Raw genomic sequence first — 25,999 nt, 5'->3', positions numbered from 1 at the left:
CACTGCTGCACAGGTATGCAGGACAGGCTGAGTTCTGCAGGAATATGATGGGAAAATGGACTGTCCCTTGGCAAGGAGCATGTGGGACACCGAAAACCCTGACCGCTCCTTGGGTGTGGGTGAATCCAGGACTGGTGGTGGATGGAAGGTGTGAGGCCCCTCAGGGATGCTCTCATCTGCTTCAAGTTGCTAACGGTTACACAGATGGTTACTGACTGCTGGCAGCACAGAGTGAGGCTTGCTGATCTCCACCTCTGCAGATCATAGAATCACAGAATCATTCAGATTGGAAAAGACCTCCAAGATCCTCAAGTCCAACCCCAACCCATCCCACTATGCCCACTGGCTTGTCCTTCAGTACCAGATCTCCACTGGAACACCTCCAGGACATTATGCCCACCGCTCCCTGGGCAGCTGTGCCACTGCAGCACCACTCTTTTGGAGAAGAACTGTTTCCTAATATCCAACCTGGACCTCCCTGCACAACATGAGACTATCACCTCTCATTCTATCGCTGTTACCTGGGAGAAGAGGCTGACCCTCACCTTTCTAGCACTTCTTTTTATACATGAATTCTATCTGTGTTTACCAGCTTCCTGGAACCATGATGGAGCAGAAGGGTTGCTGTGCAGCAGCTGGGCTGTTGCTTCTGACTAGTTAGCTGAATACAACTTGGTATCTGCACCCTGAACGTCCAACAGGGAAGGGAACTGTAATCTGGGACGTAACCAGGCTATGAATGAGGATCTCTGCAGAGGCAGATTTGCAAACAGTCATTGTCTGGAAATGTTTCAAGAATGGCAGGAGGCAGACTTTCAGACTGACAGACAGAGGGAATAAATCCACGATGCAGGCAGGTTGTTTACGTTTCTGGTCATAGCCCAAAGATAGTTTTGTCTGGAGATGATGATGGAGAGTTATAATGAAGTCAAAATCTAACAGGCAGAAAAATAATAGTAAGCAATCAGGGAAACCAGTTAAGATTTTGCAACCTAAAAGTAACAGCAGCAGAAACTATCAGTGACAGAACTGCATTTAGACCGTGAGCCCCAGAAGGCAGAGATTTTCCCTTGCTACAGACGGAGCAACTGCAGCAAGAGCAGCTGCCATTTGCATTTCTCAGTGGTACCGCAGTGTAAGCAATTAAAGCACAATGTAAACAAGCTCTAAGAGGGGATGAGTGTTTTTGCTCATTAAGCCCAAATCAGAATGAGAGAAAATAAAATGGCTTAAAGGCACAATTCACTAAAGAATCATGGGAGTCAATGAAAGCCAAGAGGGGAGTCTGTCCTGTCCAAGGGAAATGCAATGGGAGAGGCAGTGAAAGAGGGAGAGGAAAGCTTCCCATCACCCCAGCAGAGAATCTGCAAGACAGTAGAGGGCTGCTGGGGGGTGGTGGATAGTTCTGCTCTTGGGGCTGTCATGAGGATAACCCTTGTGAGAGACGCAAACTGTTTGTGTAACGTCATAAGAACAACTGGAGAAATAGTGGGGATAAACACAGTGGTCTGTATAAAGCAATGGAGACTGCACTGGCCAGTGCAATGAAGGTTGATTTTGCTAAACACTGACTTAAATGCTTTCCAGTTCTGATTGCATTCCAAGGAACGGACAGAAGAGATGAAGAGATTGTGGGCTCTGGGAACTTGTGCTGAGCCAAGAAACCAGCTCCAATGTCTTCAACTTGTCCTAGAGAAGACGATTTTCTCTTGCCCTCTCCTTCCTCTCTACAGAAGTGAAAAGGCAGCACAGGGGAGAAATGGGAACTGCAGACAGGAGCCCTGGCAAAGAGCTTCTGTAACGTAAGGAGAGTGGAAATAATTGGCTTGACACCACTTCCTCCATGTGCAGTTCTGGGCTGCTAAATCATTCTCTAAAAGCAAACATCTAATAAGAGAAAAAACGTCACACAGAAGGAGGAGAATACAATTAAAGGTCATTGTGCATTGCCCTGCTAAGCAATCAGTGCGATGACTGCACCTCCTACTCCTTTAGACTAAATAAATCCTGCAGCTGAATATCTGTAGGAGGATGGCTCTCACGGACAATGAGACATTTACACACGCAGATTCGTGCTGATGTAGCTCAAGCTGCGTGTTTTTGTGCCAGCAGCACTAAATCATTGCAATCAATGCCCCTCTCCTCTTCTCTTTCTCTAAAGTGATTTATATCAGTTTGGCATCAGGCAATTTCCTCTCGGCAGGAAGCAGAGGTGAGGTGAACCCCTTGGAGCAGGAGCACAGATAGCAAACACACCCTGGCGATCCAGGGAGCTGTGCTGCTTTGTCATATCATGTTTCCCCCAAATGCATTAATGCAAACGCACTGTCGGTGCTGTTGGGCTTTCATCTTCCTCTCCATCCCATCATGTAACCAATATAAAAACATAAAAGCCCAGCAAACCACCAGATGATCTTATAGCTACTAGCACTACCCACGGGACAGAAAAGCTCCAAAGAGCTGAGCATAACGGATCTACTCTAGGGCTCTGTGAAAAAGGCTACGGGACAGATACCATAGAAGAAAGAGAAATCAAAACTGCACTTTCTTGAAAGGGGAAAGATGGAAGGATGGGAGCAAAGAAAGCCAGAGTGGAGGCACTGCTATGGTGCTGGATGAGAAACAGAAGCTGGAAAGGGGATTTCACATGCAAAATTAAAACACAGTGCAATAAGGGAGTATTCAGATCACCTTATCACCTTTCAGTCCATGTTCTCCAGGGTTTCCTATCAGCCCCTGAAACAAAAGAAAGCCCAGAGTGAGACTGAGCCACAGCAAAGACCTGCTCAGGTCCATGTCCCCAGTGGTGCTGGTGGCTCAGACCCTGAGCACTGCCCCAGCACAGCCCCATGCCTAGCTGCTCCCTAAGCACACTACTATGGACCTTCTTCAAATACCCTCCTCAGGCTGGAGGCACATGGGGACAATGCCCCTGGCATCCTCCAGTAACTTACAGCTACTGCAGACCACCAGCAGGACGTTGGGTCCAGCAGCCCTGTGCATGGGTGAGGAGACAAGCACTACTGCTGCTCATCCTCTCCCTCAGGATGGTCACTGCCACCCAAGGAAGGAACAAAATGATCTTCAGTGCTGCCACAGAGGGACAAGAGCTCACACGGCACTGCTGTTCTCTCACCTTTAAGCCCTTTGGTCCTGGATAACCAATAGGTCCAACAGAGCCCATGTCACCCTAGTGAGAGAAAGAAAATGACCAAAGACATTAGGTTCAAAGCCAATGGGATCAAATACCTCTCCCATCCAGTCCCTCAGTATCCCTCAATTCTTCCTGACTTCTGAATTGATTTTCTTTTCCACTGTTTGAAAAATCAGAGTATTGGACAGGGCTGCCCCAGCAGCATGGCCATTCTGCTGCAAAAAGACAGCACAGCATCATATATATTGGGACCTGCAGGAGAAACTGCAGCCCTGGAGGAACCTGGAGTTCACAGTGCCTGCGTGTACCTGCATGTACACGTATAAAGGAAAGCCTTCAGTGGCCGGCATTTAAATGGGCTTTGATTGCCCTCAGCCCATGAAGGGAGGCAGTGATACGCATGGCCACGTGTCAATAAACAGGGCTGTCTCTGGCTGGCCGTCAGGGCCCCAACAGATGCCCTTTTCATGCCTCCCAGCATAAAGGCGTCTTGTAGAAAGGCGTTTACTTAAAGCTTTGCCTGCACTGCTAATTAGGGGAGCAAGAGGCTTTCGTTTTGCTTAATTCTGCTCTCCAGCCTCTTTTAAACAGCGAACCCAAACACCTGCAGTGTGCGGAGGGAACGGCCCTTCCCTGGGGGGCTGTGGCAGGGAGGAAGGAGGGCACTGAGCATGGGCCAGCCTGGAGTAAAGACCCAATGCCTCTGCATGCCCTGCTATAAGCTTGGGGCAGGAGGTGGGGGGAGGAGAACGTGGGGAGAAGGGCCTCATCTCCCAGCACGATGGAGGAGGTCACCCTTAGATCAAAGCTGCTGGAGCACCATATTTGAGGGACATGGTCAGTGGGCATGGTGGTGATAGGTTGATGGTTGGACTTGGTGATCTTAGAGCTCTTTTCCAAGCCTCATGATTCTACGATGCTAGGATTTTCTCTGTTTTTTTCCTGCACTGAGTCCTGGGTTGGGTGCTGTATGTCCACATGAGTGCAGCTGGGGCCTCGCTCAGATGGCACGCACCAATAACTCAACTTATGGAAAGGCAAAAGGAGGCTGTTTGTAACCATTCATGGCAAGTGAGCTTTTCATAGATGATCACAGAAAAGGAGCAATTCTGAAAGCTGTAGAGCTAACAGGACCTACCACTTCTCGCATGGGGAAGGAAATACCTTGAAACAACTTCCAGGCCCTAAAATTAAACTTCAATATGCTCAGCTGGGCATTCCCTAACCCCAGCACAGCTGCCAGGGATGAGCTGCCACCCTTGCTTATAGACATTTATCTCCTCCAGGGAAAAGATGGAATGAAGGATGGAATTTGGCTGTGCCTGTGGTCACCTGGCTTAGTGAGGGGATGGTGGGAGCATGCACGACATTCCTGTGTACCCAGAGAGCAGACAGTTCCTGCTTGCGGTCTCCCCAGCGAGCAAGAACTGTGCACCCTTAGGCTGCTGCTCACAGGGCCTTGCTTTGTAAAGGCAACAGATTCTGGTGTGGAATTAATATTGACTCTTTGAAGAAACACCCCGGTAAATGCTATCAAAAGGGTAAGTTATCTAGCAGTAAGTGCTCAAACAGTAAATATTTACTGTTTCTTTCTTGCTTAGAGAGTGTTTGCTCCTCTCCACCTCCCACCTTCCAGCCATCACACCTCCCCCCCACACAGCCATCCTCTGCACAGGAAGGAGAAAATCTGTGTGCAGTTATGCATCCTGAAAGGGTTAAAGCCCCGAGAAGCCAGATCTCCATTTGTTTTTATACTTACAATGAGTCCAAGGACTCCAGGAGGACCTGGGGCTCCCAATTCTCCCTAAAAGGAAAGACAGACCGACACGGTTATGGACTCTTTGTAGACAAACAGAGGCTGAAAGGCAGCTCAGTGTTTCAAGGGCTTGAGGGCAGGGAAAACACCATCCCTCCCCTCCTCCTTCTGTTCCCACCCCGTGCAAATCCTTCCCCTACCCAAAGTGATGGAGAGCATCTATCCTGCGGGTGCTCGGCCTCTCCAGACAGTGGGCTGCTTGTTGCTCCGCAGCTATTTGCAGCTGCAGTCCCCTCCCAGCAGCAGGATGGATGAAAGCAGCACTTCACACACGGGGCAGGCAGGGGAGAGATTGGAGCTGCCCCAGGCAAGGGGAAGGCTCAGGAAGAGAGGGGCTGGCAAGGTGAGGGTGGGATGGAGAGGCAAGCTGCTGCTCTGGAGTGGAAAAGGTGAGGGGGTTGGGAGCAGTTAAAGAAGTGTAAAGCTCATGATAAAAAGGAGAGCACAGGTGAAAATTAAACTGGGCAATTTGGGAAGAGGGTATGCTGGCTTTTATGCTGGCTGATGGGCCCTGGAAGCACGTTTGCACCTGGGGTAGTGTGAGCTGCTCCTGGCTGGGAGCACACAGGTGGGGTGGGTTTGGGAGCCAGCAGCCTCCTCTAATGCTGTCTCACCCAGCTGGGCTCAAAGCTCCCCATTTTGGGTACAGGCTGCTCTGAATTCTCAGCTTCACCACAAACCCTTCTGTGCCAGCCTCCCAGGGACAGGCAGGTGCCCAGGGTGCCAGCAGGTGCTGGCGCTGGCATTCCAGGAGGAGCGCAGCAGAGAAACTGTGTCAGACCCACACCAAACTAAGTACCCAGGTACTTTAGCAATCCCTATGGGATGCTCAGCCAATCCCTGGTCTCCCTTGCCACATTTCCAACACCCTGACAGCGGGTTGTTAGGGCAAGGCCCTGCCCTTGCACACCTCCATCTCCAGCAGTGCCTCCTCCAAACAAGCGCATTGGAAATCCTAAACTTCCTGTTGGCTCAGACAGCCCTTCCCCTGCTCTGGATCATGCTGGCTACTCTGACAGAGCAGCTCAGTTTACAGTGCACATCTGGCGGAGTCCCCTTCGGTGCAATAAGGCTCCCCTTTTAAGGGAAGCACTGCCTAGTGAGAGAATGAAAGAGAAGGGGACACAACGTGACTGACCGTGCTCAGCTTTCTTGTGCAAAGGGTTACGTGTGTTTATTTTATGGGAAGTGGAGTAAAGGACTGTTGGGCAAGCACACACAAAAAGCGTTTCATAATCTCAACCAGCCGAAAATTGCTTTTTTATGGCCAGTTCCTTTCCTGCATACTTGGGACATCTGTGGAGCAATTGTTCCTCACGGGTGGGATTTCTGTGTCCTCAAAGCCACTGTAATAAGGTCGGCTTTGAGCATTCAGTCATGGGCTGGTGCTGGTAGGAGAGGGAACATCCCCAGAGGTGGCACAGAAGCTGTTCAGTTCCCCAGGAAGCTCTGCAGGCTCTGGAGATGGCTGGGATGAAGAGCGTGTGGATGCTCAGCTCTTGGTCCCAACGGACACAGGTGGGACCGCCTCGATTTCTGACTTATGTCACATGGGTACTCCTCAAGAGAAAGGGTAAAAGTGGAAATGCACGGCCTCATGCCTAACGCAAAAGGATTTCCTCTTGGAAGAGGAGGGGGTGGATTCCTCTGGGAACCCAGGCAGGACCAGCTGTTATCTGAGCTGTTTCCTGGCCTGGGGAAGGGGGGATTTACAGGTGTTCCCTTCCCAGCGATCAGTCAGGACATGCTGAGCCCTGACCTGCAAGAGGAGTCATGCACCATCCTCCTTTGCAGCACATGAGTCTGGCACGTGGACAACAGACAAGGAGATGAATCAACAGTCCATGTCTAATTCTTGTGATTAAGAGACTAATTGGAGTGGCTAAAGTGCTCTGGGAACCGAGATCTGGAATGCGATGGCTCAACAGCTCTCAGCAAGCTGGTAGGAGGGAAGGACATCCCTGTGGCTGTGAGTCTTTGCTCTGTCCAGAGGGGACGGAAAGAAGATGAGAGGCTGTCGGCTCTGCCATCCCCACGCAACAGCAGAACGGAGCAGCTTGGGACCCATGGCAGCCTGCCCTCCTGCCTACCATTTATCTGCATACTCCACCTAGCAAACTCGGCATATCTGTCTGTTCCACAAACAGACTTTCTGGCATTTTTCTGCGTCTGTGACTCCGCTTGTGACCCTGTGAACCTCCCTTTAAGTCAGCCCAAACAGTCTGTTTTCATTCTACGATCTCCAAGGCACATTAATATTTAAAGGCTGTTGATAAGATGAAAGAAGAGCGATCCTTCCGGGTGAATTAACGGAAAGGACATTCGCTTCTCCCCGATGCTCTGGGAACTGGCATCCAGCTAACGCTGAGCCCATGTTCTGAATGGGCTTCAGACTACTTGCAAATTTAAATGAAAACAAAACAAGTTATTTGGAAAAAAAGGACTCTTTCTGACCTTCCTGCTCTTCCCGGTGGGCTGGTTGCAAATAGCAATGCAATCTAGACAGCTTTCTGCTTTGGGACTACTGATTCCGCTCTGACCCATGGCTTATGTTGATTGAAGGATGGGAAAAGTCCTGCAGAAGTATTCCTTGGGAATCTAGCTCTTTCAGTTCACTGCAATTGTTACTCTTGTGCTGGATTCCCACAAAGGCTGTAGCATGGCTGAGCTTGGCTTGCTGGTTAGAGCTGCTTGGGAAAATAACTTTTGTCTGCATTCATGATGAATGGGAACTTAAAGACACATAAGGAGTGGGTTACTTCACACATTGAGCACCATGGGTGATTGTGTGTGAATAACCAAGACAGTATGAATTTAAAAGATGAATCAGAACTCCTCATCTGCTAATTGAAGATGAGCTGAGAAAGCCATTCAGAAAATCGTTTCAGATTAATGCATGTGGGATATGTTAATACATGTGGGAACTTATACAATCCAGAAGAGCATGTTTTGCGAGCAGTGGAAAACACAGCACGCACCCAACTATTTGGTATTAAGTGCTAAAAGAGCAAAGCAAAATAAATCTCATCAGCATCCAGCTGCTTAAATGGTCCTTGGGACCATCCTGACCCAGTTCCCAGGAGACACATCTCATTCTTAGAAAGTCAGCAGGGGTGAGATAGAGACTGGAGAGAGGTCGAGGACTCAAGGGCCTGGAGATTTCTCCCAGCACCATGCTGGGCCAGCTGAGATCCAGGCAGGGCAGCAGGAGCCCAGAGCATCGGGTCTGCTCCTCAGTGCACCCAGGCTCCACAGCAGGCAATCTGGCACTTCTTGCACTACCACTGATGCTCACTTCTGATGAGGAAAGGTGGTGAGCTTGGAGCACTGTGACAACACGTTCCTCTGCCTGTGGGCCCTGTCCTGCTACGTTCATATAAAGCTCCATCCGGAGCACACTGGAATCAACAGAATCATTCCTGTGGCTCTGTAATATGGGCAACACGTTCCAGCCATGGCTTGCTCATCAGGAGCAACATCCCAACCTTTTCTCATCTGATTTTTCTTCTAGTCACAAAGCATCTATCGAGACTGAGGCACAAGGACAGCGATGGGACAAGGCAGAGCTGAACAGCACATGATGGGCTGGCAGTTACAGGATGCTGGGCTGAACACTGGAACCAGGAGCATGAGCAGGGCAGGGCTGTACCTTTGTTTTTCACGGAGGACAACAAAACACCAGCAGCTGCCACCACATTGAAAACCTTCTTTCAGCTCTAGCTAGCATGGCAAAACATGGCAAAGCGTGCTGTCTGCCACAATGGAAAGAGGAAAAGCTATCAACTTACTGGGTTCCCGTCGATGCCTGGAGGTCCTCGTTCCCCAAAATCACCAGGAAAACCCTGAGGAGGAAAATATTAGAGTTAATGGTGCCATCTTAAAAACTGCTCCCCCTGCACTCAGTGCAGCACTTCAATAGCCAGCAGGTCAGAAGGAAGCCCAGGCCGACAGCCCCCTGCTCACACCCCACCCACAGCACACTCACTCAGCAAGCAGCTCTGCAAGGCCAGGAGCTGATTCCCTCCCCTCTCCTGGGGCCAATGAAGGGTAACCAGAAGCATCATTTACCAGGCTCAGCCATCAGCTGTGCGTTAACCAGTGGGAGCCTGGGGAGGAAAAGTCAACGAGGAAACAGGAAGGCTTTTTGCTTGGCCGTGCTGTGGAAAGCACCCACTGCTGAGGCTGCTGGGTCTGATGCGTTCACGTCAGCCATGACTGTTCCTAACAGTGTCTGTCAGCCCTCAGCATACTTCGTACAGCAGGCAAGGCTTTGGCAGTGCCATGTAAAAGTCAATGTGAGTGTGCATAGGAGAGAAAGGTGAAAATCAGTGCTTTTGTTCTGGTTCACCCAAGTCCTCCCATACATCCCAACGAGGAAAATGCAGCCCTGAAGGTTATGTTGCATAGTTGACAAATGAAGTGTTAATCACACGTTTGCAAGACCAAACTCTGCATCTAAAGATTAAGAAATGTTCTACTGATAAACACAGCGCCTCCTTTAAAGTCGATCCTAAATCATTTATATTCTGGATGAGTTCATCCTTGCTGCAATGACTGTCCTCCTCAGAAATGGACCATCAGCCTGAATTATTTCCTCCTGGTGACAATAGTTTTGACAGTGTCTCCTTCTCACAGGACAGATATATGGCTTAATGCCTGTTGGATCTCATCATGCTTAATGGAGCTGATCAAAGATGCATGGAGAGTTCTTTCCTGTGCACCCACAACCCTGCAGCTTGCCAAAGGAATGAACAGTTCCAAGCTCATGATGGTCCACACTCTGCAGCCACGAAAACCCATGTTTACTACATGAAAAAGTCACCACTTACCAAACGTCACCATCTTAATTTATTACACTACGCTGACTGTGGACATCAGGATGGAAAGCTAAGGACTATCGTTATAGTCAGAGCCAGACCTCCTTTCACCTTTGATGGCTCAAAACTCCTGGCCAACACAACCCTATAGGAAGATACCTGGTTACATCCCAGGTGAAATATGGGGGACATGTCTAAGGCAACATGACAGGATTTCACCTCCTCCATACCACTTCTCTGTGGTAATCAGTACATGCTCATGAATGGATGCAAGCTATTGCCTACTTGCGTGGATTCCTTAATTCTATTTTATGGGCATCACTGTGAATGGGAAAGTTGCCTGCCTTTCCAGCTGGGCACTACATCCCTTAAGCTTCTGCACAAGCCAAGAAGCTCTGGTAAGCAATCACTGCAACAGCCTTCTGCCACCTAGAGACAAAGATGTCAAATATAACAAGAAGGGGAGGGTTGGAAGAGGGTAAAATCTTCTTTAACAAAAAAGAAGGGAAAAAGAACTCAGCTACATGCTGAATCAATCAGATCAGAAGAGATGCATGTAAGGAAAACTCACTGCTCGGGCAAGACAGAAAAAAAAGCGTCTTGTAAGGTTTTGCTGTTTACAGTCATACAGCTGGCCAAGGAAAATATGAGCAGGCACAGACCGGTACAGTACTCACACTGCTGCAGATTGCAGTGCCAGCCTTCAGCAATTCCCCATCCTTCTTTCCGCAGAGGGCACAGCTGGGCACAAAGGGACCCAATGATGCCACTGAGCAACCTGGCCCTGGGGCTGCTGAGGCGTCCTGTATGGAGCCAAGGCCTTGTGCAGTTGGGAAGGTTTCACTCATAACAGTGTAATTAAATCAATATAGCTACAGCTGCATAGTATCATCTGGAGAAATGCTTGCTTCAGATTAAGAAATTTGGGTTAAATCTTTCCACAGTGATATTAACATTGCACTCTTCTGCCAGAAAAAAAAAAAAAAAAGTATCCAGATAAGGAAGTATTTAAATTCACATTTCCCGCTGATCTCTTTTTATGTCTCAGTTTCTTGCACTAACCTCACTGCTCAAAGACAAAGACATGGGAGATGTCTTATTATTAACTCTATTAACTCATTAATAGAGTTAATACACCTCTCGCTTTTATAGGGCTTTCCAACAATTGCTCTCCAAGTATTTACACAAGTGGATGATCCCTGTTTCGAAGGCAGAGAGCTGTGCACCCAGATGAGGCCACTTGGCCAACCCTACCCAGTAGAGGTTCAACAACCAAACCCCTTCACAGCTGTCTGTGGACCCCATCACGCAGCTGTGTTTTCTTCCCATCCTTGAGATGGAAAATAGTAAAACTGACAGGAAATTGAGAACCTTTCTCGTCCTGAGCCCACAGGTCTCTGGGATGGTGCTTGGTCCCATGGCATTTTTTGGCTCACGTTGTAAAATAAACCCAGTAGAGGAGACAATGGAAAAAGCAGCTTTAAATCAACAGACCCGCGCATCCTCAGCCAGGCTTCGAGCTTGGCAGCACATGGATTAGCACTTTAGCACATTAAATGAGACCAAGGCTGGTGGCTGTGGCATGAAGGAGGATGTTTCAGCATCCCTACAGTCTCCAAAGGCTCAATCCGGGTTGTGAAAGCTATTATAGCACAGTCCTGTTCACAGCAGGAGGCAATCAATCTGTTAAGCACCTAATGAAAAGAAAGCACTCTCTTTCCATGGGGTAAGCAGTAGCAGCTTAAACCACAATTACCGTTCCAGTGACCACAGTGTCCTAAATTCATTGGCTCTCACATGTCTGCAAAAGCTGTTTTTTCAGCCCTCCTGCCTCAGCCTTGAGGACAGAGATGTTCCTCGGGAATAAAAGCTGTGCTATTCAACCGCAACGAGCAGCCTAGGAAGTACAAGAGGACTTTGTTATCCCCTTGGTTCTATCCCTGCGGTGCCGGACAGCAGCTCTGTGCCCCCTCCCCTGAGCCCAACCTGGTGGGGAACACGCAGGTAGGTGGGCTGTCTGCTGCAGGAGCTCTGTGGAGGGGATTACAGAGCCCCCATTCCCCCGACCTTCCCAAAGTTGAGTGCAGAGGGTTGTATATGTTTTTTTTTAGGTACAGCGTAATCCATTGTTTTCTCAAAAACCGGGACAGCAAAGAACAACAGCCTAGTGGAAAACATCCAGCTGTGCATCCTGAGCGCTCTCGGGGATGCATGGAAAAAGTCAAGGACTGGGAAGGGACAGCAAAGGGCAGCAGAGCTGGAGGAAAACGCTCTCCTAACAAGTTGTGCCGGCAGGGAGCCAGCTCCTCCGCAGTGGCTGCAGTCAGGTATGACAAAACTTTTGGCTCCATCTCTCAGCTGGGAAATACAGAAGGTAAAAAAATAAGAGAGGAGCCCAGCTGAGTGGATTTCACATTGTCTGAAGGAGAAACTCAATGAAAGAAGCGAAGTGGTGCTTGAAGAGGGGTTGGAGAAAAGCCATACAAGCAGGAGCAAAACCCAATGAATCTGTGCTCCCCTCTGCACCTCCCCCTTCTCAGTCCCCCCAATGCAGTTTGTCCTCAGTACGCATTGCTGGAGAGGGAATGCTGGTGCAAGCTGGTTTATCCCAGATAAAATCAAGAAGTCTGAAGCTGAACCAGTAATTAAATCTACACCTTTGAGGTCCCATAACTGTGCCTCAACTCCTGTTCATCCATGCTCCCTGCAAAGAGCATCCTCTCATACACCACGAGACAGACACTGGAATCAGCCCCAAGGCAGCAGGGGATAACATCCCCTTCTACCTCCCCTTTCCTTCTTCCTTTGCTTAAAACAAACAGAGCAGCCTGCCCTTGCTTGCTGTTGTCAGCCAAAGGGCTGCTCCAGATCTAAACACACGCCACCAGCTCTCATCCCTGCAAGCTGCTGTCCCCAGGGAAGCAGGGCCAGGTGATGCTCTGAGTCCTCTGCTTCCCCACGGCCCTCTCAGGTGTGTGCCTGTGGGTGGGTGTGTTGTACGTACACAACATCTGATTCAGTTTAGAACACTTTTCCTGATGGAGTAAGGGAGGCAGTCTGGCAGCTGCTGCTCCGAGGAATCCTGGCAGGTCTGCACGCCAATAGAATCCTTCTCCAAAAATAGGATTTTATTTTCCTGTTGGCTGAAGGTGAAACTGCTCAAACCAACCAGCCCTCCTGTCTTGTCTGCAGAAGGCTGCATCTGCCAGTTGGCTCCGTGCAGGTAAGTCTCAGCCCAGCAGCCTCCACAGGGATGGAGCATGCAAGTCAAACAATTTAAACAGCAACAAAAAAGGTAACGGTGGGGAAGCAGGGCTGAGGGTGAGAGAAGGCATTCACTGGAAAAAAAAAAAAAAAAGAAAAAAAGAAAAAAAGAAAAAAAAAGAGGGAGAATAAAATAAACAAATGGAGCTTATGTTGGCAGCGTCCGCCTCTGAGAGCGCTCTTGGTGGAGAGCGCAGACGTGAGCCGCGCACCGGCGGGCACGAGGGCTGGCTGACACCCAGCAACGGCTCCTCGAGTGGCCCTGCAGGGATCCTGGCAAAGCCCCCATGCCCAGCCCACTCGCCAGCTTAATACACGCAGCTACGCAGCCTTTGCCTTTTGCTGAATCTAGAGCTGGGACTGCGGCAGCTTGCATCCCAGCAGAGAGGGGAGGTGCCCCTCAGAGCTGGGGACTGGCACTCAGAGCCTTGCCACTTCACATCTCCATGCCACATCCTCTCTGGATTAAGATTTCATGGCATTTTCAGCCTAACCGCCCTTCAGAGCCTTCAGTTCCACCTGAAAGAGAGACAACGTCCACTGGAGCCCTTTCAGCCAAGCACCCCTGAGGTTAACTTGCAGCCCTCCGCCCTCCCAACCTCCCACTTCACTCCTTCACACACGTTCTCTTCCCGCTTCTGTCGGGCTCTGATAGAGTGCAGATTACACAGACTCAATTACCTAATGCTCAAGAGCACTGAATCTGCCAACACTCCTAATTATTTACGGCCAAGATTTCCAAGTCTAGCAGCCTCCTATTTAAGAAAGTCAAGATCAAAATGCTTTCAGAGTCAAATGTGATGGCGGCATTAGTTTATCTTATTTGTAATGAAAAACACTTTCGGTCTTTGCTCTGATTTATAAATGAGCATTTCCCTAAAGGAAGAAGGATGCTCTGGTGCTCGGGGGATACTGAAGTAATTCTTCACAAGCTCTCTGACTGATGACGGACAACTCTCTTAGGACGTTCTTGGAAACAAACAGCTGAACCTGATGTGGGACATTGGTTTGAAGGAATCCTTTGTGGTCTGCAGAGCTCGCCAGGCGCTCGGGTGCATCAGGCCTGAGCAGTCCAGCTATGGAAAAGCAGCTATTTTCTGAGGATATATACTGATCATACAGACAAAACACACGCGGCTGGAGCATTAGCAGCCCACGTGAGCTGTAGGTGAGAGCTCTTAGGGTGTACTCCTAGGTCACGTTCTTACAAGAAAAGCCATACGGGCAGCCTTTCTGCATCCTTGGGAGCCCACCCAAGCACAGTTTGGCAGTTATTTGTTAAATAAGAGGTACTTGGAAATGCTGTTACCAGTTTCCCAAATCTCAGCTTGTATGCTCTCGCTTGGTTCTCTCCAAACGCAAGGAAGGACCTCAGCTGCATCCAAAGCAAAGAAAAGACTGGAACAAGAAGAGAGGAGAGGCTTGAAGCCTCAGTCTCTGCACAGAGGAGCCAAATTTGTTTTCTCACTGATTTGGGTCATGCCAGCCTTTCCAGACACATGGCAAGATGGATCCCCCCTATTGTTTGCATGGACAACAGCTGTGGCTGTGTAACTTGGCAAAGCAGCGTGCAGTTACATTCACCACTGAGTTATCTCAGCCGTATATCATAAGGTTGGAGGAGGCTGTAAAACGAAACCTTCCCAAAGTCTGCCCTGCTTTCTGCTATTTCAGATGATGCAACAGTCTTCTCATTTCAGCAGGGAGTGCACGGGTACCGCATGCCCTTCTAACAACTCATCAGATGGAGAAAAAAGAGTATTTTGAGGCTCAGTGTTCACTGGAGGCAGAAGTTAAGACATTAACGTCATAAGTCAGGATGGAAGAAGACAGCAGACGTGAAAAATAGCCTGGCAAGAAGGCTCTGCTGCGCTACAAGCTGAGAACTGGCAAAGGGGACCTCGGCTGTGGTCAGCTCATGGGAAGTGCATGCCAGATTAGGCAGCTTGCCACCATGCTGATGCTCACAGCAAATCCTGAGGCCATGTCGGTGGCCGCCAGATCACTGCTGGCTCTCACAACCTCCCAGCTGTGGCCAGCGGGCAGTGAGAAGGGAGTTCTGGCATCACCTGTGTGCTCATCCATGACACTTAACACCCACATGCCACTTCATAGATCCTCTTTGCACAGCACCTGCACAATGGACCTGAGCACACAAGGAGGCTTCATGTGTTTGACTGAGGTCCAGGCATGGGACCAGCAGCAGCAGCAGCAAGTCCTTAGGAGGAGAGAAAGAGACCTCGGATGTCTTTGCTCAATCGTAAACAAGCTTCAAACAAATCCAAGCATTACTAAGAATGTCACGGAACAAAACTTCGTGCCTTCCTATCTCTTTTAAAATAATACTGCTAAGAAATCACATTATAAGCTAAAAGCAGGGATGAGACAGTGCCGATAGTCTATATATGAGAGAAAGGAACAAGAGACATAAGTTTCCATCCATCACAAAGGTGAACCAGAGAGAGCTCAAACCTCTTCCAATACATCTCCTGGAAGTTCTCCTGTAAGTCTCGTTCTCTAGCAGGACTTGGGACCTTCTGAATACATTATATTCTATTTGAAGCTCAATACAATCTGCACTGCAGCTATTTCTTGCCCAGGGGTCACCGGTGCCCAGCTGCTGGAAGCACATTTGCCTCCAGTGCTGCAAGGAGAGCCGGGTGGGAGTTGGAGCTGCCTGCTTTCACGACAGATCCACCGTGTCCCTCATAGCTCTGCAGAACTTAAGTTCCCTGGAATGCTTTCAAAATCTGACTCACGTCCAGTTCGTCTATTTTAATCATTTGCTCTTACATCATTCCAGGAGGCCCACGGTGTCACATGCAAACTCCCCCAGCCCCCTGCTCCTCTTAATCCGCTGCTGCCTCATACCAAGCAAAACTTGGTAGGGAAATGTATTTGATAGCAGCTCCTTCCCTGCTCCCAGAGCTTTAACCAGCCTTGGACGGTAGCTAATAAGGGCTTCCAAGAGCTCTCCATCGCAGTGACAGCACTGAAGCAGAACAGAGCTGTGGCCATGCCAGCAAATCTAGCAGAGAAATCACAGCCGGCTCACTCACACTGCAGCCCGGCTGGGAGACAGTGAGGGCAGGAGATAAGTGCAGGGAAGGGAACCACGTCAGCTGCTTCCTCCTTTCCATTCTCCAGTGATTTCCTGAATACCTCTGGATGCCACAGAACCTCTTAGCTCATGCTCGGAAGTACAAATAGACAGCATCTCTCCATTCAAGATTTCCTATTAAACCTGATATCATGAAACGGGGATGGAGACAAAACCCTCTGAGCAGAACACGGGCGCTCACGTGCAGTGCTTCCATCCCTTCTCAAGATCCCAGCCTGAATGCCTCCCTGGGTGAGAGATTCCCCACAGATCCCAGAGGATCACCAGACACGAGCTCTTCTTGCCTGGAAGACCATGAGCAGCAGCCAAACAACAGCTGGGAGGCTTTGAGCCTACAGCGTGCGCTGCACAGCGAGCAGAGAGCCTGTACCTAACGACAGTTGCTTTGTTTGTTTTACTCTGGTCAATGAGTCATCCTTACATTGCCTGGCTCACTGCACTTACTCATCACAGAGGTTTCTGGTGCAATTTGTGGATTAAAAGCTGTAAGATTCGGTACAGATTTCCACCACTGCTGTCCCCCCTCCGAAATCTGCTCCATCTCCCCCCATCCCAGCAGGAGGAGAGCAGCCAGCCTGGATGAGCGTGGCACTGCTGAGCTGAGCTGTCTGCACAGCTTTTGCTTGCAGGAACATCAAGCAGTGGGTGTGGGATCCTAGAAAGCACGCACTCGCATGCAAGGAGGACGAGGGGAAAGCGCTGGATTTTTCAGTGTGTGGGTGAGAGGACGTTTTACAAGGAGCCTGTGAGTGCAGTGATGTCAGGAGACCGAGAGGCACTCAGGCCAACACAAAGAACAAGATGCAAAGGCAATGAGAGGCACCAGGGCACGCACGCATCTGCTCTCTGCACTGCCTCCTGGAGCAAACAGCTCGATGCAGTTTGGCATAGGAAGCATGCAGGAGAGCGTGGAAGAAGACTGATACAGGGACAACTTTCCCTTCTGCCCTTTCCCCGTTTCCTTTGCTCATTTCTCTACTTTTCCCACCTACTACAGGCTGCACAAAACCCCTTCTATGCAGCTTTCAGCTCCACCTCATATTCAGCCCTACCTGTATCACCTCCCCCTCCTGGCCAAGCTCTTGGATTTGCCTGGACACAGCAAACCCCTCCTCATCTCTTCTGCCACTGCTTCAACTCTGCTCCACCACCAAGGGCAGAAAAGTCTCTACACCAAAATGCACTGGCATTACACAAACCAGGACAGCACAAAGGCTGAAGAGAACCACAGTCAACAGAGGCAAATATGACGGGATGGGTGAGAGCACAGAAATTAAATGTAACGCAGCAACAGGGACCCGGGTGCTGCTGTCACAGTGGGGAATTAAAAAGCACATTTAAGGAAGAGGCTGTCTGGAGGGAAGGTATTGCAGCAGAGAATCTGAGCAGTGTAGGATCCCGGGGAGCATGGAGAGAGTGCAACAAAGAACAAAAGGGCAGAGCATGAAAGAAAGGAAGAGAACAGTACTTGTATCTTCGGCTTTCTTCCTGCTCGAGAAAAGAGACACGGAAAGGTTTGTTTGATCTCCCCACTTAGTTCCCAGCAGAAGATATCAGGGGGCCCAGCCAGAAGCCAGATGTTTTGTTTTCGGTTTCATTCAACAAAGTCTGCATAATAGACGAGGAAAAACTTTACCGGCCTACCCATCTTGCCCCTCTTCCCAGGAACTCCAGGGATCCCCTGCAAGGAAAACACAGAGAAAAAAAAAAGAATAATAGGTCTGGTTGAGAAAGCAAACAGTCAACCAACAATGCAAAAAAAAAAAAAAAAAAAAAAAAAAAAGAGAAGAGAAAGGGGAATGCAAAACAGGCTAATGACTGCGGCATTGTTCGGGAATCAAAATGTCAGCTACTTGCAGTGAGAGGAGAAGACAATTAACCTTCACCCACTAACTACGGCCCTCCCTGGGGACGCACGCAGGCAGCATCCACACCCAGGGCTACAGGCTGAAGCTTAATGCCTGCTGGAGCAGTCATTAAGCTACTGGGCTGGAACCAACTGAAGGCCACCGCCAAGGCACTCGCTGGAGAACTTCTGTTTATGTTTCTTATTTAGTTATACAAGCATTAAATCAGCGACTCTCGAGCACAGGGCAGTCCCCTCCCAGGCAGGCACACTCACTCCCACATGCTCCTGGGGCCTCTCTGGTTTCTGGAGCTTGCATTTGAGGAAGAAAAAGTGAGAATGAAACAGTCTTCATCTTACAGTGCCCTTCCTTAGGAACTCTTGCTGTGGGAAGAGGGAGTCCTTGGGTGGGTGGAGATGAGGCAGGTGGGGGTACTTATGGCAGAAGAGCAAAACAGCAAGGGAGGTTCTGCAAAGCTCTGAACGTGTGGGTTTGGAAAAGACATGGGGGGAAGGGTGAGAGGAATGGAGGACACGTGGGGACAGCAGCCACAGGTACCCCTCCATGGGCTTGACTGCCCAACTTGATGCAACGGGAATGAAAGCCACCATCAGAAAACCCCAGCACTGCTCTTCCCAAGAGGCACACAGCTCCAGCTGGACACCCAAAATGCTGGGATACAGTGGCTGGGATATTACTCATGTGGGCACAGGGAATTCCCACTTATGTTCTCGCCCTGCCCCATCCAACTAAGAAGGATTTGGAAGGAGGAGGAGGAGAAGGAGGAGGGCAAGCTTGGAGTGAAGGACAATACAGACTCCTCTCAGTGCATCAGCATAGTCTGATGATCCTGCCTAAAGACTTGGTTTCCCTGAGCCAATGTCATACAGGCACAAAGGTCTTCTTGCAAGGGCAGAGACAGGCAGAAGTAGGCATGTTCAAACATCAGGCGTGCTTGCCTCCTTCCTCAGAAACAAGGGGTAGAGGTTACAGCAGGCTCTGAAGAACTGTATTCATGCAACACACCAAGGTTTTCTTCACAAAATACTCACTCGTTCTCCATCAGCCCCTGGTAGCCCAAATAATCCCGGAAGACCAATATATCCCTAAAGAAAAGAGGAAACGAGTAGTCAGATACGTTTCTCCATTAGCAGCCAGTCAATCTGTCATCCCTGAACAGCAGAACATCCTCCAGCGTTGGTCAATGGCAGCCGTGATGAAATAAACCTTGAGGCAAGTGTATATGCCCATGGACTGCATGGTGCTGGCTTCCACGATGTAGTCCAAGGGCACATACCCTCACACCAGGGATCAGGAGAATTCCGGGCGGGAAGAGGCCAGCAATAAGAGACCTTACCTGGGCTGGCTATGAGTGTACCTGAGGGAAATGGAGCTTGGTTCAAAGTTAGCGAGAGTGATAGCAAAAGTAACCCATTCCTTTCACAGTCACCAGCGGTTGCTGCATTTTCGAGCATGCAATGTTTCTGTCCGGCTTTGGGAGGCTGCTCAGACAGGACGCGCTGCATAAAATGCTACATTTCCTTTCCCTCTCAACAATCGAAGCCTTGTGTTTAATCCTCTTCGCTCAGCAGTTAGCACAAAGTTACCTTGTGTGCCGGTCCTTTGCAAAAGGACTGTTTGTGCCAAACATGCAGAATCGAGAGGAAGCGAATTTCAGCAGGGAGCCCCCTCCGTGGCACCTCGCCGTCACAAGAGCCAAACGCTAACAGTGACTTTCTCTCATCTTTCTCTCTCCATCATCACTAAATCTCTTACAGCCGATCCCAACAAAGTCTTTCACTGGTCCATCACTTCCTTTGGGGATGATATCCCGCTGGGAAATACGGCCATATCAAAGGATGCCGATACTTTGCCTCCCGAGCACCAAGGCAAACCACCCAACTCCTGTTGGATGACCACTGTAGTGGGTGCATCAGGAAGAACAGTACAGTATGAGGTGAGCAAGCTGTGCTCCCCAGACCTTCCTCCCTCCCTCCCCAGCTCAGCAATACAGCTGAGGGTCAGCGGTTGTTTATGCCTTGCAGTTTTTCTAGTGATGAAATCCAGCTGGTTGAATTTATTGCCTATAGAGGAGGTATCACGTGTCAGGGAAGGAGGGCGTTTTATTGGGTCAGAAGCTCATTGTGAATTTATAATTGCGGGAAAAGAGCAACATTTGATTAATGGAAGTCGTAATTGTTAAAGAAAGAGAACAAAATCTTTGGCAGTGAGGGAGAACTCCCAGCAATTCGATTTGATGAGCAAAATGGGCAGAGCAGAAATACTAATATTTATATTTGCACGTGGGTTAAAGACGCTGGCTTGCTCTTCTGCATAGTGATACAAATCAGTCCCAAGCTCAGGACTGTACTCAGAAGAGTCCATATACAGCACGGTGGAAGACCACTGAGCTACACTTATTGAAATTAAAGAGGCCTCGGGGAGCTGGGGATGTGGGAACTTCAGGCTGGGCTTCTGTAGGAGTTTGGTTTCCATTCTTCCCTCTGCTGCACCATCAGGAGTAGTGACTTCACATCCTCATTACTATCAGTGATCTTTGGTCTTGGTACATTCAGAGCTTCATTTCAATAATGTAACAGTGCCCCAATAAACAAGCAAGGTTGTTCACTGAGGGCCTCTATAAACAAGGGGTGCCTCCAAATCCCCCATATCCAACAACTCTGAAGAACTTGTCTCAGGATTGAAAAACTAAGCATAACAGTTCTTAAGAAGCCCTTAGTAAAACCGAGCAAACACAAATCAAAGGCTGCTTACCCGACTGCCTTTTGGACCAGCTTCCCCTATGGGGCCAGGTAAGCCCTAGAACAGAAGGGAGAAAACAGAGATAAATGTGGACAGGCTTCCATTTGCTCAGTGAGCACTGCCAAGTCCCCAGCACTGTCCCTGCGTGGCTCTGCTTCTGAGTCCAACGCTTATCAACAAAGGGGAAACTAGTCAAAACGACACCTGAATCAATTCCCCTGCAGCTGTGGTTCTGCACACAGTGAGCCTCCCCTGGGGCTGAAGGAGCCCCGATGCAATGAGAAAGTCCTGCTGATTTCTACAGCCAACCAAGCTGCGTAGCAGTGCAGGTGCTGCATATCTCCAACCCTTCGCAGCATCCACAGCTATGGAAAGAATTAAAAATACATTCCCCGTTCTCCTTTCTGTTCCCTCAAAGTGCAGTGAAAAGGAAGCCTATAAAAATGCATAATGAATTTGCACGTTTATTGTCCTCCAGCAACTTTCCAGATCGATACTTCAGCAGTTCCAAATGCTGCTGGGGCTCTTTTCAATTTTTTTTTTGGAAGGAGGAATAGTAACCATTAAAAAAAGGCCAAGCCTGTATTTTCCTTAGCTGGCAGCACTGCAGGCTCAGCCTGGGATCTGAAAGTCATGTTGTGCTCCTTTCTGGCTCATGCACTGTTGCCAGTCAGAGCTTTCAGCCATCGGGGCGAAGCGAACAGCTCTGCCAACGATGCACAAATCAGAGCACAGCCAAACTCCAGCTCCCATCGCACAGCAGAGCCAGCACAGCTGACAGCAGTAACAAGTAGTAAAATCTCATTAAAGTAAACAGCCCTGATGCTGGATACACACAGCGTTCAGATATGCTGGAAAAAAAAAGCTCCTTTTTTCTTTCTTTTTTATTTTTTTTTCTTTATAAAATAAAAAGTCGCTTTCTTGACCCAAACCACACTCTAAGAAAGTGCTTTTGTCCTTCATATGTCAAGCACAAATATTTCACCCTGCCTATCTGATGGGCAGCACGCAGCTGTGAACTGCTAAGCAGCATTCATTAGCCTTGTATGTCCATTATAGCTCGGACCGCTCTGTATGGGCCATCTAATGCACATTCACACCTAGCCTGCAAATCTCTGAGAGCCCCTCAGCATGCAGTCAGGTGCACAGAACTCCCACCCAGTCCCACCACCCCTATGTGCCACCTCATATCTGCATCAGTGTGATTTGGGATTACAGATCACATTGCTGATAGTGGGTGCAGGGCAGTTGTCGCTCACATTCAGTCCCACACTCAATGCATTGGGGTAAGAACTCACATAAGAACTCTCTTAACGGCAGTAAGAAAATAGAGGGTCTGACCCCAACCTATTTCCCTTCGCACGCTCCTCCATTCCTAAAGTTGTCCTAGAGCCTTTTTTCAATGGAAAGCAAAGACTTGATTTTCTTTCATCTTTTTTTCTTGGCAGCTGCAAATGACTGATAGATACTGATGGTCTGTGTAGGACTTTACACAGATGAATATACAGATATATTTACATGTGTACTTCTTCTAGCAAACCTTGAGATTTCAATCAAACCTTTTCAATCAGCAGTATGCTTTCTGCCCCAGGTTTCCAATCTGTTCATGTGATACATGCAAGGATTTGCCTACAAGTGATGGCCCAGCAGCTTTCAAGCACGCTTCTCTGCTCTGCTGCGTTTTGTTTCCTTTTCTTCTCCCATTCCTATATCAGGCGGATTTTGCCACAGAAATTCAAGTTGTATCCACCCTAGGCACAACATCCTTTCTAACGACCTGAGGGAGGGGTCATGTCATCGCTGCCCTGACTTTAGTGGGCCATGTATGCAGCAGGGCACGTGTTCACCGCCTGCACACCCACAGCCCTACTCTGTGCACAGCACGATGAGATTTACTGCACCTGCCTGCCAGGATAACCTTTGGCACCAGGGCTGCCGGCTGGTCCTCGTTCACCCTTTGGAAAGAAAGAAAAAGAAGAAGGTAAGGGGATGGCCACGCACCTGGGGAGCGTTTTAGCTGCTTTGAACTGGGGTGGAATGGATTAGATCTGTGATTTAATCACAGAGCTGTGATGGAAATCTACAGAGACAAAAATGTGAAAGGCAGGAGGTGGGATGAGCAGACAAAGGGCAAAAAGCAGGCAGAAAAGCAAGGCAACATCATCCATGTGCACTGCTCTGCGCCCTTCTCCCTCCATCTGCAGTGAAAGCAGCAGATAGTCTGAAACAAGGAGGCTTAGAGAAGGTGTAAGGCTGCATCTATATCTGGCATATGGAACCGTTTTGCTGCCGGGGAGGCACTGCCAAAATTCTTTAGAACTAAACGGATTCATGTATAATATCCTTTAACATCGTTGCTAACAGGGCCTGCTATTCATTGCCCTTTTTTTTTTTTTCTTGAACTGCAAACATCAGACCTAACCAAATAAAGGGGGGAAGGGGGAGTGGGGAACGGGCTCTGGGAGGGAATTACATGTTAGTGCTTAATCCAGTGCAGCTAGTAAACTCCAGCTGAAATTAATGTAAGAGAAGGAAGGGGGAGCAGGATAAGCTGGTATTTTTTCCACCACACAGACCTAACGTGGTTGGGCAATAAGAATTAGAAATTAAATTTAGAAAGCCCGAGGCAGCCTCCTCCCACCGACACAGTGACTGATGTGTGCCTGGAGCTCCCTGCGCCCACTGATGCCGTGCGGCACCCAAAGCAGCATCAGTCAATCTGTCCCTCTCTGTAGGTTCAGTGCTGGGAGCTGGGAAGACTCACCTGGTCTCCAGGGTGACCCGGTGGTCCAGGATAGCCTTTGTATCCCTGTTGAAATAGAATAAGAAAAAAAAAAGAATGGTTTTGGTCTGAATTTCTCTCTGCAAGTAGGACTAACGTTCAGGGAAGAGGCAGTTCTTTGGGTATGGAATGGGACCACACCACCACAAGCTTTTACCACGCGTTGCCCAAATCTCGCTGACGTTCTCAGGCTGTGCTGGAGGCTGCTCAGCAAGGACTTGCTCCATGCACAGCCAGAGGGCTGCAGCTACACTCAGGTTTGTAACCCACACTGTTACCCGTAATCCTTAGGAAACCACAGGTTTATAGGGCAGAGGGTTTGGGCAGGTGCAGAGACGTTTGCCTTCAGAAAAGCCTGCATCTTAGCTGGAGATCTGAAGGCTGTGGTGAAAGCACTGATCACTTCTGTACCGTTTCATCCAGCCATCCTTTCCCCAGGCCCTACACAACACGGGTTGATGGATTTTGGGGAAAACCTTGGAAGTGCCACAGGAAACACCAGCAAAACCATTTAATGTCACGGGAAGCTTCAGTTTGGTTTCCAGCTCAAATCTGTCTTGCTTCCAGCTTTTCTAATCTAATTATTACTAGGTGTGACAAGATCCAGAGCCCTTCCTTATGGAGCTACCTAAAATGGTGAGCAAGCTGCCTCTTAACTTGCTGCCTTCCAAATTAAAGCTCCTTAATGCAGCTTGCTTGCTGGCAGGTGTTGCAGGCTTCAAATCACTCTCACAGGTCTTTCATAAATCTGCTTCAGTGTGTCAGTATTTTTCTTAATGCAGAACAAAGGCAGCCTGTTCAGCTGCAGAGTGATCAGCGTGTATTTGGAGCCCTCTTTCCCCAGGATTTACCTACAGTCTCTTTCCAAACACCAAGGAAATTCTGCACATGCAAGGCACCTCGGCTTTTTTGCTCTTTCCCCGAAGCTGTTGCTTCAGCCATTTAAATCTCATTTCCATCAGGTGGAGTCGGAGCAGATTAGAAGATTACAGTGGGGGTGGTGAGGCACTGGGGTAGGGTTAGAGAGGTGGGGGATGCCCCATCTCTGGAGACACCCGAGGTCAGAGCTGGATGGGGCTCTGAGTACCTGGTGGGGTTGTGGGTGTCCCTGTTCATTGCAGGGAGTGGGACCAGATGGCTTCTAAAGGTCCCTTCCAACCCACACCATTCTATGACTGTATTCAGTTGCAGAGCTGATGGCTAGCTGGGCTACTAGGGACACTAAAACAAGGCAGAACATTGAACTTGAATCAAACGGAGAGAGAAAATCAACACAAAACAATCCCTGCACAAATACTACAGGAAAAAAAAAGGACAAACCCCCAAATGCTTTCAGTGGGTTACAATTGCTCTTTGCTGCTCACCCCATCCCAGCCCAGAGCTTCCCGCACACACTGGGAGCACCCCACGTCTGCCTTGGTCAGCTCTTGGCCTCCTGTTTCCCTCACCAGATGAACCCAGGGCTGTTTCTGCTCCCAGCTCCACACCTCTGCTTAACTGCTTTTTTATTCTTCCCTTGGGCTATTCTAGACCTGCAGCCTAAGCCTTTCCTGGCGGAGGTATGCAATGTTCTCAGCCATCCTGGCTACTACCCACTCCCCTTTGCATTCCTCCTCGCTTGTTATTTCAGACATTCTGGCCTGGAAGAACGTTGATTCCCTTTTCACCCATTCTCCCCTGCTCGACCTCGCTGAGGATCACGGCCTCTTCTTCTGATGGAGCTGCGCTCCCCCAAGAAAGCAGTGGTTAACCTGAAGACCACGGGGCTACTGGCTGTCCCTTCTCTGGACCTCCAAATGGCCTTTTCTCCCCGTGCTGTTTGCATGTTTTTGCCCACAGCTCGTGGAGCAGGACCAACAGATGGAGCCAGTAAGATGGGTGCAGCAGGGTGAGACCTGCTGGAGATGGGAATTTCCTGCCCCTTGAGATCCCACCTTGCTGATCTCTCCCTGCCTCCACTATTCCCTTACTCTGAGCATCCCCTGAGCTAATGTCAGCACCAAGCTCTGCACTGCTCTCTATGCAATGGCAAGTGAATTGCACTTAAGTTAGGTACATACTCTACTGCTGTTGCATCATATTAAATACACTCCTGGCTATTTATAGTGCTCTGACTGTGTGTTTTTTTTCACAGTATACTGCAGTTATTTTTGTCTTGGGTTAATTATAATGAGGAGAAAACAGAAAAGCTTGTATAAGCTAAAGTTGGCTGGAATGTGGAAGCATTTACCTGTTAATCCTCTTCAAATAGCACTAAAATGACAGGGCAGAGGGTATGAAAACAACAGCATTTGCTCCTTTATCCAAACACTTCCTGATGATTGCAGGGTGTTCGACACAAAGGGCTGTGATTTAGAAAGGAAATTGCACTCCAGTGACAGATTTGCTCATCTGTGATGATATTTATAATCCACGCTCTCCCAGCTATAAAGGGC

At 49.0% G+C, this 25,999-nt stretch overlaps 1 protein-coding gene, 1 long non-coding RNA gene and 1 other non-coding gene across 7 annotated transcripts in view; 1 reads left to right on the top strand and 2 right to left on the bottom strand.

Annotated features, from left to right (window-relative positions):
* COL27A1 (collagen type XXVII alpha 1 chain) overlaps window positions 1-25,999 on the bottom strand; it is a 127,492-nt gene that overhangs the window by 65,785 nt on the left and 35,708 nt on the right. For all 5 annotated transcript variants that reach the window (XM_025141346.3, XM_025141347.3, XM_040649277.2 and 2 more), the window contains 9 exons: window positions 23,547-23,591; window positions 22,684-22,737; window positions 20,795-20,839; window positions 19,072-19,125; window positions 17,809-17,853; window positions 8,759-8,812; window positions 4,914-4,958; window positions 3,137-3,190; window positions 2,692-2,736 (listed from right to left, as the gene is read on the bottom strand). In XM_025141346.3, the coding sequence (XP_024997114.2) occupies window positions 2,692-2,736; window positions 3,137-3,190; window positions 4,914-4,958; window positions 8,759-8,812; window positions 17,809-17,853; window positions 19,072-19,125; window positions 20,795-20,839; window positions 22,684-22,737; window positions 23,547-23,591 (441 nt within the window). The remainder of the gene's footprint in view (window positions 1-2,691; window positions 2,737-3,136; window positions 3,191-4,913; window positions 4,959-8,758; window positions 8,813-17,808; window positions 17,854-19,071; window positions 19,126-20,794; window positions 20,840-22,683; window positions 22,738-23,546; window positions 23,592-25,999) is intronic.
* LOC107052199 lies at window positions 17,872-25,667 on the top strand. The gene is made up of 2 exons (XR_001464494.3): window positions 17,872-19,976; window positions 25,195-25,667. It is a non-coding gene; the product is annotated as an uncharacterized LOC107052199 (long non-coding RNA).
* On the bottom strand, window positions 19,245-19,330 carry MIR455 (microRNA 455). Its single transcript, NR_031554.1, has one exon. It is a non-coding gene; the product is annotated as a microRNA 455 (primary transcript).

This window comes from Gallus gallus, chromosome 17 (assembly GCF_016699485.2).
Source record: "Gallus gallus isolate bGalGal1 chromosome 17, bGalGal1.mat.broiler.GRCg7b, whole genome shotgun sequence".
Taxonomy (NCBI): Eukaryota; Metazoa; Chordata; class Aves; order Galliformes; family Phasianidae; genus Gallus; species Gallus gallus.
Note: the sequence above shows the minus strand (reverse complement) of the source record. Positions and strands in the feature narration are given on the sequence as shown.